This window comes from Vicugna pacos, chromosome 13 (assembly GCF_048564905.1).
Source record: "Vicugna pacos chromosome 13, VicPac4, whole genome shotgun sequence".
Classification (NCBI taxonomy): Eukaryota; Metazoa; Chordata; class Mammalia; order Artiodactyla; family Camelidae; genus Vicugna; species Vicugna pacos.
Genome location: NC_132999.1, coordinates 56,349,715 through 56,366,006, shown reverse-complemented (window position 1 = coordinate 56,366,006; position 16,292 = coordinate 56,349,715). Strand labels below are relative to the sequence as shown.

Genomic DNA, 16,292 nt, shown 5'->3' with positions numbered 1-16,292 from the left:
CCCAGCGAGCCTGTCCAGCATCGTGGGACCACTCAGTGCTCTGGAGGGTCATCAATCTGTGACCTTTTTTATCTGATCAGACTCATCAGGTGCCAGGAGGAACTTCGGAGGGTCTGGTCATTCTCCCAAGAGCAATGTCCTGTGACTCCCTTCCTGGGGGAATGACTCAGAATCCAAACATGATTTTAAATTTCAATTGCCAGAGTGAGGTAGAACAAATAGGGAAATCAGTAACTTCAGCTTTAACAACGGGCCTCAGGCTGGGAGCAGTGTCTGGACAGTCAGGTTTGCTGATCGTTCTAAAAGCAAGCAGTAAGCATAAAGCCAAGAATTAGTTAGCCTGAGCGTGGCCATTTTATTATTTCTCCTTCAAAAATGGCAGAGAAGGAGAAGGGATTTTGAGAATGTGACTATGGTTAGATGTAACTCCTATAACATTCTCTGAGAAATCCAAGTTAAGAGTGGATGCTTTTAAAATTACCTGTGTTATTAATAAACTTTGCTTCTTTAAATACCTTTTGTTGAATCTAGGCCACAGGGGCCCCTGGGCACATGGTGGGTTAGCAAAAGGGTGGCCGGCTAGGGACATCGCACTTAACTGGTGGGTCAGGTAAGGATTTCTCTAGGAGGAAAAGCCTCAGTGGAGTCTTACAGAGTCAGAAAATGCGAGGACATTCAGGAACTGCAGAGGGAGCACAGGCTGGAGGAGAAAAAGGCATCAGGGTGAGCTGTCTAGGTATCTACAGCTTTGAATCTCAGCCAGTTGGACACCAGGTTGAGTGTTGAAGCGATGGGGCTGACCCACAGCCACACAACAAATTACAGTTTTCTCTGTGGCCCTGTAAGCGGAAGCCTCCTCATCAAGTCAGTTCTGGATCCGTCCGCCGCCTGTCTTGAGCCAGGCCTCCAGCAGGGGGCGCGCGGGCGATGAGCGGCCGAGGCCCGCGAGCTGCCGCTCTAGCCTGACGCGGGTCATAGAGTCGCGCCGCTTCCGCCCCCGCTGCGGGGAAGGAGGCGGAAGTCCGGCAGGCTCCGGGCGTCGAGATGGAGGAGGGAGAGTACGAGTCTGTTCTGTGTGTCAAGCCAGAGGTCCACGTCTACCGCATCCCGCCGAGGGCCACGAACCGTGGTTACAGGTGACCACCCGCTGTCGAGCCAGGCTAGAACCCGACCTAACCCCTTCCCTGCTTCCCTGCCGCCCCGACACGGCCACTGTGGGAGCCGAGAACACCTCCCTTCCCGGCCCGTTGAGGGGCCAAGGGCCAGGAGCGAGGGGGGAGGTAATGCTGTGGCTTCTTCCAGTTCGAGGCTAGGGCAGAGAGGGGGACCCAGACTCTCAGTGCGACGCATGGGGCTCCCGGCGGCGGGGAAGGCGTTAAAGCCGTATCTAGCACTTGGGAACCCCGGTGAGTCGTTGGGGACCCTCAACGTGGTCAGGAGCAGTGGTGTCACAGACCTGTATTTTTCATCCCTAATTAATGGCTTTGAAGGGATCCTTGAAAAGCTTGAAGGGGGAGGGGCCCTGTCACAGGCAGAAATCCCCGAGGAAAAGGAAGGAAGGAAGGGAGTCCAGAATCGGTCAACAGGACCCATCCCGGGAATTTTTGAACTGATGTTAAAAACCCAGGGACCCTTCCTTGGCTCATCTGTTACCGCACGAACTCCAGCCCTTCTCACAGGCTGTGGCAGTTGGAAGGAATCAATCCGCACTTCTCCAGTGAAATGTTCACCTGGGACGAATAAATACGCATAGATTTGTAGATGTGGAGTATCTCGAAGGGAACACCGGAAACTGCCGGACCGGTGGAAAAAGGGGATTGGAAGGAGATTTCCTTTCGCTGTATATCTTTTTGTACTGTTTGCATTTTGTTACCATGTATCACAAGACGAAAAATATTAAAAAGAGAAAAAGATGTACTTGATACAGACAACCTGGCCTATGGCTATTTTGTGCCACCATAGGAGGGTGGGGAGGGCTTTTGAAGGTAGTGTTTGTCCAAGTGATTTGGAAATACAAGATTGGCCTGCACAACAAGAATGATAGAGTGTCCACATGTCTGGCCTTTTGTTCCTTTCCAGTTGTGTTAACAGGGCTCATAGCTGCTTTTCTAGTGAACAAGTATTTTGTTGAACACCTGCTACGTCGATGACATAATTTTAAAATAGTATGAAGGTAATGGTAATAACATAACAAAAACACATTTCTTTCTATCATCGATCTGGAGATGGGCCACCAAATTAGGGATGCTCGTCTATCCCCATCCCTTTCTGTAGGATGAGTTTGGTGTCTCTTGGTCTCTCAGAGTGAGATTACCAAGTGTCAGGGATGGCTAGGTTGGCACAGAGGAAACTGCCAGCTCTGGTACTTCATCCTCAGGGCTGTCTTAGCTTGAGTCTAAGGCCTCTTGCTCCAAGAAGAGGAACGGAAACTGAGTCTGCTGACTTGTGAATTGAGAGTCTGCACTTTGTGTGAACTTCAAAACAGCCTGCGTCCACAGTTACGGCATATGCTTAGGGACTTCCAAGAAAAGCCTCTTGGAAACACCCAAGGTTTTTGCTCTTTGGGGGTTTTACTGAGCTGCTTCTTAGAACTAAAATGTGAAGTTAATGCTTTAAAAGAGGCCATTGTGATAGGTCCGTGGTTTCCTGGGTTCATTTCTGCTTAGGATACCTTTGAGAATATATTTCTTGAACACTCTTTCACTCTTCTCACATGTCCTGTTGCTCTCCTTTTCCCTTTTCGCTGGTGGTTGCTCCCCTCTCTCCTTTTTCTCCAAGATGGCCTCAGTGGTCCCAAATGATCACTCTGATGACCTGAGCCTAGCAGGATTTTAAACAGACTGTGGGCCCCAGTAGCTGCTTCCTCTACATAGAGAAACCGGAATCATACTTCAGAGAGGTTCTCTATAATCTAGAACTGAGGTTGGCAAACTGCGGCCCACTATGTTTTTGTCTGGCTATAAGTTAAGAACAGTTTTTACATTTTTAAGTGGTTAGGAAAATTTTAAAGAATAATATTTCATAATGTGAAAATTACGTGAAGTCTAGATTGTCCTTAAAGTTTCACTGGAACAAGCCATGCTCAGTAGAAAATATTTGGTTAAAATACTTAAAGCACCAGCCTGCTCATGTACCGTGACTGCTTGTTCTCTGCAGGAGCAGAGCAGGCAGTTGGGATAGAGGTCGTATGGCCCTTCTCAGAAAAGTTTGCCTACCCCTGGTCTAGAGCAGGCAGCCCACGTGCCCTTCCCATTCCCATCCCCTGCCTTGGGGGAATGGAGCAGGAGCCTCTGGCAGAGGCACAATGGTTTTTATCCCCTTAGGGCTGCGGAGTGGCAGCTGGACCAGCCATCATGGAGTGGCCGGCTGCGGATCACTGCAAAAGGGCAGGTGGCCTACATCAAGCTGGAGGACAGGACGTCAGGTAAACGCACGGGAGGCCGGCATGGGGCTGAGGTGCCATACCTCCCACCTGTGCAGGGCAAAGCAGCCCGGGCCTGGCCAGGCTGCTCAGGGATTGTGGGAACCTGTCCTGGAAATCAGAGGCCCAAGTATACCTAGAAGCCGTCTCCATTCCCCCAAGCTTTAGTTTAAGAGGGAGTGTTTCCTGTCGAGCACCTCTTCTTTGTGGGTCCTTAAGAAAATATGAATTTTGGAGCCCAGGGAAGAGACACCTGCAGGCTGGTCCCCAGTCGGAAGCCCCAGAGCTTGCCTGGAAGACAGACTGGGTGAAGACGCACAGCCCTCCGCTGCGGAGCTCCCTGTCTCAGGAATTCTGCTTATCGACTAAATGGTAACTTCCCAGACTGACCACACCCATTCCGAAAGAGCTGGAAACTGCCCTTCTCAGCTCTTTCTGTGGTGAGAGGATAAGCCACGCTGTGCCAGGGTCAGCTGGCAGTTGTCACCTTTGGCGAAATCGCTCCAGAAGCTCTGCACCACCAGTGCCTCTGGGTGAGCTGTGGACTGCGACACGGCCTGGAATCATCCCAACCCCCGCAGCCAGAGCAGGGATCGGGTGTATTGCGTGCTCAGTCAGGTGCCCCGGTGTTTGGTCATTTATTTTTTCTAACGTGGAGGTTTTCCTTTGTGGGGCAAATAAAGCACAAAGATTATAGGCAAAACTGGCTTCCTTTTCTCAGATTTGCATCAGTTGCATCTGAGCTGTGGGACCTCGGGCAAGCCACATGACCTCTGGTACCTTGTCCTCCTTTTTATTGAAGTGGAGATCACGTTAGCTCCTACTTCACAAGGTTGTTGGAAATACAAAGTGAACACACATTTATCCACTTTGTGAACTGCAGGGTGACCCAAAGCATTAATTTGTTATGAGTGTGATTGAGCATTGGCAGCAGAGGAGTTTGAAGGGACAGCTGCCATGGTGAGACCAGAGAACTCTGGCTGTGAGGTTTGCCGGGATGTCCCAGGGGGTGTCACAAGGAAACTGCAACACCTGTTCTGTATGGACCTTGGGAACTGGCTTAAGATGACCACCTAGTGTGACGGCCACTGCTCAAAGTTGAGCCTCACCTGCAGGACCCACCCCAAGATGCTCTTAGCTTGGGGTCATGCCCACTGGGTCATGTTTGTCTCTCACCTTCCAATCACTCTAGGCCAGAGTGTCTCAGCCTCAGCACTAATAACATTTGGGCCAGCTGAGTATTGTGGTCTAAGTCAAACTTAAGATACTTAGCAACATCCCTGGCCTCTACCTACTTGATGCCAATAGCATCCCCCAAGTTGTGGGGATCAAAAATGTGTCCAGATATTGCCAGATGTCCCTTGTGGGGAGGGAGGGCACAAATAACCCGTGGTTGAGAACCACTGCTCTAGGCTGAAGGCATCCAGCTGAATCCAAGATCCCTAGGTACCAAACTAGAGAGGGGCAGAGAGATTAACAAGAAGCTACAAACTCTAGGGCCGCTGATTTTGATTCAGTTCAGCCTTGATTGCACAGGCACCTCTGAACCATAGAATTCAGTAGAAACTGCTGGGTTAAATACTTAAAACATCAACAGAGATCAGCACCCACGAAAATGATGCCAGTCCTAAACGCTCACAGGTGTGTGTTGTGCTGCGCCCTGGAGAGCTGTAGTTGATAAGAGTATGCATTTCACAAGGGGTCTTTTTTTTGTTTTAAATGTTTTGGTTTTGTTTTTTTTTTCCCAAAGAAAAACAGTAATAGCCAGTAGGAAATCTGCTTATTTTTCAACTCCAGTTTTACTTTCTTCAAATTTAGAAGTGACTTACTGATTTACTATTTTAAACAAACCCCCCCTTTTTCCCCTTTAAATGTTTACCATCTATTCATGCTGAATCATTCCAAGGAGATTGCTCTAGCATATATCTCTAGGTCCTCACTTTGCACCTTTTATCAAAAAATGTGAAACACAGTTCCATCGTGCATCTTAAGGGCTCCAATTGTCCAAGATAGGGAAAACAAAAACAAAAAAAACCTTTGGAATAGCCAATTAAGTTGAACTAAAAATAAAAATCCACACCAGTGCAGTTCGGTTGGGTCAGGAATCCACATCCGTGTTCTGGATGATCTGATCCCGGTCCGTGAATCCTTGTAATTAATTCATCCTCCGTATCCTATCCACATTGTGATTTGAGTCCATGATCCAGCTCCTAAGATTGGGATCCAGTGAGCACAAGGGCTCCTTTTAAAAGCAGTCACTCTCTTGTGCTGAGATTAGGTTAAATCTGCCTGCTTCACATTCTTCTCTGAGTGCAAAAACCCTCCTCCTTTCCAGTGGGTTCACCTGCCCTCTAGAGTCCTTCCTTGGAGACCAGGCCTTTTTTAAAGGTGTGATCTACCTGGACCAGGGCTCCCAGGGTGCAGGCCATTGATGTGAATGGATGAGGCAGATGGAATGGGTGGCCACAGCTCAAACCCATCATTCTCATGTGGAAATGAAGGGCCGGGTTGCTCAGCTTCTCTGACTAAGAGAAGCCAGAAATCTGGATTATTTTACAGGTAATTTGATTTTGAAATGTGAAGTTAAAAATACTGAAACTGTGAGCTGGATCTGACCTGTAAGCCAGCCGCCTCTGACTTAAACTTTCCCTGGGTTATATTCCTGAGTTTTCCCTTTGGCCAAAATGGATTTGACTTGAATCCCAGAGTAAGGTTTGCCCATCTGCCTCCCAGGATGTGATGGAAACAGATTGCTGGGGGCTCAAGGCTCACCCTCCCTTATGCTTTCAGGGGAGCTCTTTGCTCAGGCCCCAGTGGATCAGTTTCCTGGCACAGCTGTAGAGAGTGTGGCGGATTCCAGCAGGTACTTCGTTATCCGCATCGAAGATGGAAACGGTACGCACAGGACTTGGCACCTCCTCTTCTGAGAAGGGTTTTCTCTGCCTCTGGAAAGTGGAATTGATCGTGTGTTGTCCCCCAGGGCGCCGGGCGTTTATTGGAATTGGCTTCGGGGACCGAGGTGATGCCTTTGACTTCAATGTTGCCTTGCAGGACCATTTCAAGTGAGTGGTTCCAGGAGACCTGTGCTAATGCCTCCCCCCTTTCCCCAGACAATGATCTCCCAGGTTAGGATACCCAGGTGGTTGTGTGTGATCTATCTGCTAGCAGAGCCTCAGGAAAACTCACTTCTCCTGCGGGGCACATTGTCCTCTCTGCGCTCCGCCAGTCCTCATCTCTGCTTTGAAGTCATCTCCTTTTCCCGAGGCCTGTCTCTGCTGCCTCAGTCAGCTGGCCCAGCCTTTGAGGTGTCACATCTCTTCCCTCGCCAGGCCCCTGAGCAGCCAGTGTCCTTGCCAGGCTCCTTTGGCCTTTCTGGGCCTGTTCCTCCACAATGTGATAAGGGTTGCTTGGATTCCCAGGCCACCCAGCACACACCTTGGTGGTCCTTTCTGAAGCTAAAAGGGCAGGAAATTCTGCTCCCCTGCCATCTGCAGGCCTCCACCGCTGGCTGCCAGCAACTGGGAGTGTGCAGCTGCTCTCGTGGGTGCCTCTGGCTCTTCTCTGCTCTGCGTGGCTGCTGGAGGGGTGCTGTGTGGAGGGTGGGGGACCTTTTTGTTGCTCTGTACTTCCTGGGTGTCTGTGTTGCCTCACCAACTACTTTATAAGCCCTTGGGAGGTATGTGGAGACCTTGTCTCAGTTTTCATACCACGTGCTGAGGAGGAGAGGGCCAGGTTCTCAGATTTCCTGAAGACCATTATTAGGATCCTCTATATAAGTGATCTCGTGGAATTTCCACAGCAAACTTTAAGGCTTAGAGAATTGTCCCATTTTGCTGATGAGGAAAGTGATGTGCATGCAGCTGCTTACGTGTCAGAGCCAGGATTTCAATTCAGGCCTAACTCCCAAGCTGCTCTCAGTTCCTACCACCCTGCTGCAGTAAAAGCCTCATCCTGGACTGACAGCAGGTAGGAATGAAGTGAGTGCGTGAATGCAGGGCAGCTCGCCTCTTCCTCACCTCTTCCTTCCTGTTCTCTCCCCAGGTGGGTGAAACAGCAGTGTGAATTTGCAAAACAAGCCCAGAACCCAGATCAAGGCCCCAAGTTGGACCTAGGCTTCAAAGAGGGCCAAACCATCAAGCTCAACATTGCGGTGAGTCCCACCGCTGCTTGGCCGTGTTGGCCACCACACCAAGCCCAGCCCAGAGCCCATCACTCTTTTCTCACAGTTCAGCACGTTTACTGAGCAGCCGCCATGTGCCAGGTACTGTTCTGGGGGCAAATTAGAGGACTCTGCTGTCGTAGAGCCCAGAGCTGAGCTGAGATGGGGGAGTCAAGATGGGATTACAACGTGACAGGAGAGGTTCTACCACCTAGGGATGTCCTCAGTGCTGTGAGCTCCTAGAGGAGGGGTGTGCAGCCCAGAGTTAGGGGGAACCAAGGAAGGCTTCCTGGAAAAAGTGACCTTTAAAGAAGGGAAGAGGAGTCGAAGGGTGGTTCAAGGAAAAGAAACAGCATGTACAAAGCCTCTGAGTTGAGAAGGAACGTCAGTCACTTGCTGCCAGGGCTGGTGTCTCTGTCCTGGCTCTTAGAGCGGGGGTCAGTGTGCTTATCCCAAGCTGTGTCTTGGTTTGTCCCTGGAGAAAGGAAGATTCGGGAGCACTCTGGGCAGGAAAGGGCGGGCACTGGGAGCCATGGGCAGCTTCTGCTGGGCTGGACACACCATGTTGTCTTGGCTCCCCGTGTTTTTGTCCTGAGCTGCCCTGCCTCCTGCTTTCCCCATTAGCTCCTGTTGAGGATAGGAAGGTTGGGCTGGGCTGGACTGCTAAGACTTGGCCTTTACCTGGCTGTGGGGGTGGGGTTGGAGTGATCTGGGGGGAACCAAGGACCCAATAGATTTGTTTTCTGAAGAAGCTTTGTAACCCTACATAATGCTTTTCTTCTTTACTATCTCTTTCTCCTCTTTTCTGCTTCATGCTGGTGATGATTTGGGACCCTTGAAGTTGGCCAACTGGCCCATAAGAGAAAATCCAGGTCATGTCCAGTGGACTGGTTGGGATATGAATCTGTATCTTGCTGGGAGGAAACTAACATTTAATGAGCATCAGCTATGTGCCAGGTAGTGTTTTTAGGTACTTTGCATATGAATTAAACATTCTCCCTTCTATAGGTGGGCAAGTGGAGGTCTAGAGAGGGTGAGGGACTTGCCTAGGGTCATAGAGCTAGAAGTAACCGGCACAGGGACTCACACTGAGGTCTTTGAGGGCTTTTGGCTTCAAGACTGTGGTCTTAGCATTTGATTAAGCTGTTCCTCCCCTTACAAGGTAGGAACCACGTCGCCTTCATCTTTGTAGCTGCTCTGGTTTGTGGTTCACCTTGGTTTTTGTTTTTCTTTTTTTAATGTTTTGTTGAGGTATAATACACATACAGAAAAGGGCACACGTTATAAATGCAGAACTCAGTGAGTTTTTAAAAACCAATTTTGCTCATACAAACTAGCCCCCAGATCAAGAAGCTGACGATTATCAGCACTCTGGAAGCCCCTCTCCAGCTCTCTTCCACAACCACTATCCTGACTATGAACACCCTAGATTTTATTTTTATGTTTTATTAGTTGAATCATGCACTTCATACTCTTTTGTGAATGACTCCTGTACTCAGTGCAGAATTTGTAAGAGCATCGCTGCACGTAGATCGCCTGTTCTCTCCGGGGCGGTGCACTCCATTAGGAGGGTGTATCCATCATCTGCCTGTTGCTGATGGTGGACGTTGGGTACTCTCCAGTCTGGTGTTACTACAGGTAGTGCTGCTCTGAACGTTCAAGCACACGTCCCGTGGTGCACACATGTATGCACCTCTCTCGGGTCTGTACCTAGGAGTGAAATGGCAGGGGCATCAGTTCATATGTTCAGCTTTAAAGATTCTTTCAAACAGTTTTTCGAAGCAGTGTTCCCAGTTTACACTTCCACCAGCAGTGTGTGAGGGTTCTGGTTGCTCCATACCCTTGTCAGTGTTGATAAGCTACGTCTGAGCGGTTCTGGTAGGTGTGTATAGTATATCATTGTAGTTTGATTTGCATTTCCCTGATGATTAATGAAGTCGGGTGCTATGTTTTTAGATTAAATGTATTTGTGATAGTTTTAGAGTTGTGATGCATTGAATACAGCTCATAACGACAAGAATGCTGGATGGATGGTTCTTGACCGTGTTTCGGTTGTACAGTCGTTTGGGGCCTGGTGGTCACCTTGGTCCTCCTCGAGTTTTCCAGTAGCAGTGGGACTCCAGCAGAACTGACTGGTGTGCATTCCTTTCCTCTCTTTAGAACATGAAGAAGAAGGAAGGAACAGCTGGGTCTCCCCGAGCCCGGCCCGCCAGCACGGGAGGACTGAGCCTGCTTCCCCCTCCCCCAGGGGGGAAGACGTCCACCCTGATCGCGCCCCCTGGGGAGCAGTCGTCTGTAGGGGGGTCCATCGTCCAGCCAGCAGTTACTCCCAGTTCAGGTCAGTGCTCGAGGGTGACTGTACTTGCTGCTAAACCTGCACCTCTGGGTTCCGCTTCCTCCCTGGCAGCGGGGGCCCCATGGCTTTCCCTCCTTCACTCACAGTGGTCCGTCACTTAGTACCTGTGTGTGACAAACTGGAAGGTGGGCACCACAGAGCTGGCCCTTCCCACACTGGGTGAGGGCTGCTTCTCTTCCTACCGCTTACCCACTCAGGGCGTCTGTCCTCCCTGATGGGCGGGGGCTGCAACTCATTTGTTGCTGTGAAATCATCTGCATGTGGGTTCCTGGTTCTCAGAGGCTGCTCACTGAGTGAGTGAGTGAGTGATGGGGACACAGTCTCTGCTCACAGGGAGCTCACTCCAGTAGGAGAGAGAAGTCATGAGCACAAAGACCAGATTCACTGCTAGCTAGCATGACCTGGAGAGGCTTCATGGAAGAGGTGGCATTGAATGGGCCTTAAAGGGAGACTGGGGCAAAGGACACTTGGCATTCCAGACAGGGAGAAGAGCATGAATAAGGCGCAGACATTTGAACACTTAGTGTATTCAGGGAGGTAGATGCAGCATAAGTGTGCCAAGGTGAGTGGTAGGAAATAAAATTGAAGATTTAGTTTGGAGCAAGCTCCTCAGTGAGGCTGTCAGGCGTTGGAAAGCTGAGAGGCATCTCCCCCAGCAAGCCGCGCTGGTGCTTGTTCAGGGTGTAGGCACTGCCTTTTGGAGACGCCAGGATTCCAGAAGTTAGTGCCTAATGCCAGCCTCTGATAGTGCTGGGATGCCAGCCCAGTCCCTCGACATCCCCACCCTGCCTGCCCGGCCCAGCTTGGTGCTCCTAGCCTTCCCCAGCTGACTTTCTCCAGTCGGCTCTCACCAGGATCCAGGACTTGGGGGAAGGATCCAGACAGGGAGCCTGCTCTCTTTCCCTTTTAAGGGGTGTAGACATTGGCTCCCCTATCTGGAGGTCAGGCTTCAAACCTCAGCCCCGTGGGGAATACCTCAACCTAGCAGAGTGGCAGGAGGAGTCGTCAGGGAGGGCCCCTACCCTGGCCCCCGGAGTTATTCTCAGAGTGAGATCATGGGACCATTTGCCTTGGCATCACCAGGGATGGGGCAGGAATCTGCATACTTAACGTTATTCGCATGCTCGCTGAGTCTGAGAGCCACTGTCTTAGGCCTTCCCTCCATTGCTAGTGCATTTTGAATGGCCTGTATGGAGTCCTTGCTATGTGCCAGGTAGCATTTTAGGCCCTGGCAATACTGCAGGTACAGCCCCAAGTCCCTGCTCTCAAAGCCTTATGTTTTAACGTGCAAGACAGACAATGAGTATGTCTACAAATAAAATGGTGTCAGGTAGTAAGAGTCAGGAATAGCTAATATTTATTGAGCGCTTAATATGTGCTCCAAAACCAGACTGGCTGAGTTCAGATTCAAGCTTACCAGTTGTATGACATTCAGAAAATTGCCTACTGCTTTGTGCCTCAGTTTTCTTACCTGTAGGATGGGGGTAGTAATGACACCTACAATATGGGTTTCTTGTGAGGATCAAATGAGCTAATCCATGTACAACACTTAGAGCAATACCTGGAACATTGTAAGTCCTCACTGAATGTTCGTGGTCATTTTATTAATATTGTCATTATCACTAGGTACTGGGCCTGTTCTAAGCATTCCACATGTATTAACTTATTTAATCCTCAGACCAGTCAGTCCTATGAAGTAGTTACTGTCTCCATTTCAGAGATAAGGAAACTGCATTAAAGTTCTGGCCTATCTTCCCCCAGGGACTGTGGCAAGGTTCAAATGAGATAATACCCATTAGGCAGTCAGTGAACTGCAAAACTAAACTGTTGGAGGCCCTAGTTTTATCTGGTTTCCCAGCCCAGAGCAGATTAGAAGTAGCAAATTGGTGGGAAGACAGAGGTGGCAGGCACAAGGCCTTCAGAAGAGACAGTTGGCAGCACTGGGAGTGGTGCCAGAAAAAACAAAAAACACAAAAGCGGACACTGCTGTCCCATCATGCCACCCACCCCAGTGAAGAGATACACACAGAAGTCAGCTTTTCTGTTAGCTCTTCTGGAAGGCACTCCCCAACCCCTAACCAGTTTGGCTCCCAGGACTTGGCGCACGTCTGGCGCACAGTTTTCTCAGCTGGTTCATCTAGGCTCTGGACTGAGGGCTTTATACGAAGGTGACCTTGCAGTTTTGGTGGGCATTCTCCATCCAAGATGTCTGGGCAGGAGATAGTAAATTTTAAACAGTTTCCAACAAAACAGTTGAAACAACATCAGCTTCAGGTACGAGTGATAGATGGCGTTCCCCTTGCCCTCGCTGGCATTCCTCCCCTCCACCTGGAATGTGGCCTTCTGCTCTTTCTCCAGGAGCCTCCAGGCCTCGTGAGAGGGTGGTGGGAACGCAGCTGCTGGATGGCGTTTTGTTGCCCAGTGCACATCTGTGTGGGTGTCTTTCTCAGCCATCTGGGCTCGTGAGTCTTGAGTTTAGGGTCACCGAGACAACCAGAAACAGAGGTCTCTGACTCCTCTGTCTCCTTCTCTTCTCTCCCTTCCCTTCGGACTTGGGGACATCAATAGGAGGTGCCACTGTGTCCTGGCCGCAGCCCAAGCCTGCCACTACTGCCACCGCTGACATCTGGGGAGACTTTACCAAATCCACGGGGTGAGGAGGGTCACGTCTGTGGTGGGACTGGGGCCAGGGGCATTTCTCTGAAGACCTGGGGGTGCCCCAGGTGCCTTCATCTGACACTGGGAGCAGCAGCTCTGATTTGGACATTTTCAGGCCAGCCAGAGGACAGAGTCCCAGAGTGCCCATTTCTCTCCGTGAAGGCTTTTTGCTGCGCTCTGCTATTGGGTGGCCTGGAGCCACCATCTGCAACTCTTTCTGGTCTTTAAATCATCTCACCAAGTGCTTTGGCTTGTTCCCAGTACCTCCCTCTTCCCCTGCTCCTCCATGCCAACTACCCTAGAACACTGGCCTGAGAGTTAACCTGGGCTCTGGCCTTGGCCCATCCTCTGAGGCAAGGTCTCTGGCCTTTTCTGCTTCCATAAAATTTCAAGCCTTGGGGTCAAGGTGAAAAGGTGCTCAGTACCAACCTCACTGTTACTTACATGGACTAAGTTCTCGGACAGGAGTCAGCACACGTTTTCTATAAAGGACCGGAAAGCAAACGGCTTAGACTTTGCAGGCGCTGTGGTCTCTGTCCCAGCTACTCAGTACTGCTCTTGTAGCTCAGAAGTACCTCAGACAGTATATAGATGAATGAGCTTGGCTATGAAACGATAAAACTTCGTTTATAAAAACAGGCGGGGAGTAGATTTGGTCTAGTCCTGGGCTGTAGTTTGCTGACCCCCACTCTAGAACGTTGGGGGACTGGCTTCTGGAAGCTCTTTCTGCCCAGAGAGAAGTCATGTTTTATCTGCTTTGTATTTTCAAACATTTGAGATCTCCCGCCCTTCCCTATCTAACCTTTACAGGTCGACCTCCAGCCAGACTCAGCCAGGCACAGGCTGGGTCCAGTTCTGACCTGAGCCCAACTATTTCTTCATACAACTTCTGGAAAGGAGCCACCTCACCTGGGCCGAAGGAAGGGGGATGCTGCGCTCCCTGGCCAGCCTCATTTTGGAGCATGACTCTCTTCTCTCTTCCTGGCCTGGACTCTCTTGACAGACTGCACACGTTAGGCAGTAAATTGGCACCACGTCCCACTGTTCCCTGGGATTCGAGTATGCAGCCAGAACACCGAAGAAAAGTTCCAGGATCCCTACCCCTGTCTGTCCTCTTGACATGAGAGAGACTCTGACTACTGCTTCTGTCACAATGGCCTGTGTTAAACACAAGCCCCTAGAGCAAAAGGAAGGGTTGAATGTGCCGCCAGGATTCACATCAGCCCTTTGCGGGGGGGGAGGGTGTCACATGTGTCATGTGATCACTGCCTGGAAGGGGGCTTTCCGCACTCCCATTGGATGTAGCCACTCACAGTCAAGTCTCCTCTAGAGGAGGGATTCCGTCTTGATTTCAAGCAGGTTTATAGGCTGCAGCTTGAACAGACAACCAGGAGGGAAATCAAGAGTATTAACCAGCTTTAAAACTCTTTTTTTTAATACTTGCTTTGCTAATGTGCTGATCTGCACTAACGCATGGTCTTTGCGAAAGGGACTGTTCCCATGGTGTGCCCCAGCAGGAGCCCCTGAAAACATTCCTCACCATCAGCCGCAGGAGCTGCTGCTCTGAGCTTCAGAAAGCAGTGTTCATCTCGGCCGTGTGGCCCGGTTTCCATGTTTGCCAGGCCAGGTGGGCAGTGCAGGGCCAAGCAGGCGCTGGGAGCCAGGTGGGACAGTCCGTGTTTGAGCCAGAAACCGGTAGCTCCTCTCCTGGAGGTGGGAGGTTCGGCCTTCCCATCAGCTGGCAGCTCTCTGGGCTCAGGGCTCACGGCACAGTTCCTCGCGGGCTTGGGTTTTCTCCTTGGTTTCTGAAGTGCCTTATCTGCAGACAACCTCTTAACTTTCTTTTCTCCTTCAGGGACTGTCCATGACAGACAGACAGAAGGAGTTCTGAAGCAACTGGAAGTTTAGGGTTGCCTGTATTACTGGTTTATAAGAAATAATTTTATCTGAGCACACCTCTAAGATTGCTTTTGTTGACATATGTAAGTTACCTCTTAATTGAGAGATTTCCTGTTTGAAGGGTCAAGATGATGAACTGAAAAAAGAGTTGGCCTTTCTGTGGGACCAGATTTCTAAGGTAAAAAATAAATATTTTTACTCTGTCAGTGTATGTCAAAGATGAACGTATTTTTGGCGGCAAGGCTGCTAAACCCTCCTGGATGTCAGAGCTAAACTCGCAGCCACCTCTCACCACTCATCACGTGTCCGGACTTAAAGTCTGGGGCCAGAGGTGTCAGACTGACCAAAGTAAGAGAACTTAGCCCTGTTGCCCTAAGGCAACCAGTAATTTCTCTTCGTCTACCTAGAAGAGTACAATCTTTCTGCCATTCTGGGACATTCTGGGCTCCTTGCCTTCTGAAGTGGGAAGGGGGAGCCCTGCCTCTTAGCAAGACCTCCCCATGGAAGCATCTCCCTAAATAGTAAGAGTGTACAGACACACACAGGCCAAAAACAAGATAAAGGGCACTGAGCTTTTCACCCCTGTGGGTTCTGTAAGAAAAATGCATTTTTATTGTTGGTTACAGAAATTGGCACTCTGGCTAGTAAAACAGTGTAAGGGAGGACAAAGAAAACGAATTGAGGCTCCTCGTGTCCTCTGAATAAGGAAAAGGAAATTGCGTCACAGGATTCTCATGAGTAGCAAATTTTTTTGTGTCTGTTTCCCGTTACTTCCCATTTTCTAAGGCTTAGAGTCTGGAAAAGAGGAAGCTTAGACTCAGAGGAGACCCTTAACTGGAAGCATTTACTATCGAAGGTAAGCACGTGGGTTCTGGAGACAGACCTGGGCTTTGGGTCTAGGTTGTCTCTGTGTATATGTGACCACAGGCTCCTCCCTTAACCTAGTGTCACTTAGGTGAGGCATATAAAGGAGGTCCCCATCCTGTAGTTTGACCTTAATAATCTTGACCTAGAATCGGGTACCCAAAACCATTAGTCATAATGGTGTTAAGGCAGCTGATGAAGAAACGGAGGTCAAAAAAATCTAACCTCAAAAGCACCTTGAGGAGTCCGTGGTGGGAGGGGCAAGGGACAGTTTGGTGCTCTTCACCAACTGGAATCCCAGCTATGGGACCAGGGTCCCCAGGAAAACCCCCAATACCAGGCCAGGCATCTCTTCAGTGATACCCCTGACTGGAGCTCCAAGTTGGTGGGGTGGGGGTTGGCTAAGATGGGTGGTAGGAGATGGCTGCTGGGATCCGGGGTTGTGAGACCTGAGGTGCTGTGGGTACAGCAGGAGGACTTGGATACACCGAGAGGTGGCAGACAGACTGCAAGATGTTTTCCATCATTATATTACGTTGTATCGTGAAGCTGGCTGGCTGGCCCTAAAGAAGCTAGCTGTCGTGTTGTGTGAGTTGCCCTAGTCAGGGTCACAGTGTCAAGGCGGCAGGAGCAGGCAACAAGCTGAAGCTCTTAGGCCAGCAGTCTGCAAGGAGCCAGGTGCTGCCAGAACCACCTGGGCTGGGGAGCAGATCCTCCCCCAGCTGATCCTCGGATGAGCCCTGCCCTGGCCAGCACTTTGATTGCAGCCTTGCAGAGAACCCAGGCTAGCTGCGCCCCGACCCCTGACCAGTAGAAACTGAATTAGTAAATGTGTTGTTTGAATCTGCCGAGTTTGTGGTAACATCCTTAGGCAGGCAGTAGATAACTAATACAAGAGGTGAGTGAAGGGCAATTGGAGGTGGGAGTCAGTGTGA

The 16,292-nt window shown here is 50.2% G+C and overlaps 1 protein-coding gene across 2 annotated transcripts; it reads left to right on the top strand.

Annotated features, from left to right (window-relative positions):
• Positions 1 to 999: 999 nt before the first annotated feature.
• Positions 1,000 to 14,699, top strand: NECAP2 (NECAP endocytosis associated 2). Of its 2 annotated transcripts, XM_006196693.4 has the most exons (8): positions 1,000 to 1,136; positions 3,324 to 3,424; positions 6,212 to 6,316; positions 6,402 to 6,483; positions 7,463 to 7,571; positions 9,741 to 9,918; positions 12,505 to 12,589; positions 13,405 to 14,699. In XM_006196693.4, exons 1-8 carry the CDS (start codon positions 1,045 to 1,047, stop codon positions 13,451 to 13,453), a joined length of 801 nt encoding a protein of 266 aa, XP_006196755.1. In that variant the 5' UTR covers positions 1,000 to 1,044; the 3' UTR covers positions 13,454 to 14,699. The 2 variants fall into 2 exon arrangements, with proteins under 2 accessions (XP_006196755.1, XP_072831398.1); XM_072975297.1 differs by lacking the exons at positions 6,212 to 6,316; positions 12,505 to 12,589.
• Positions 14,700 to 16,292: the final 1,593 nt, after the last annotated feature.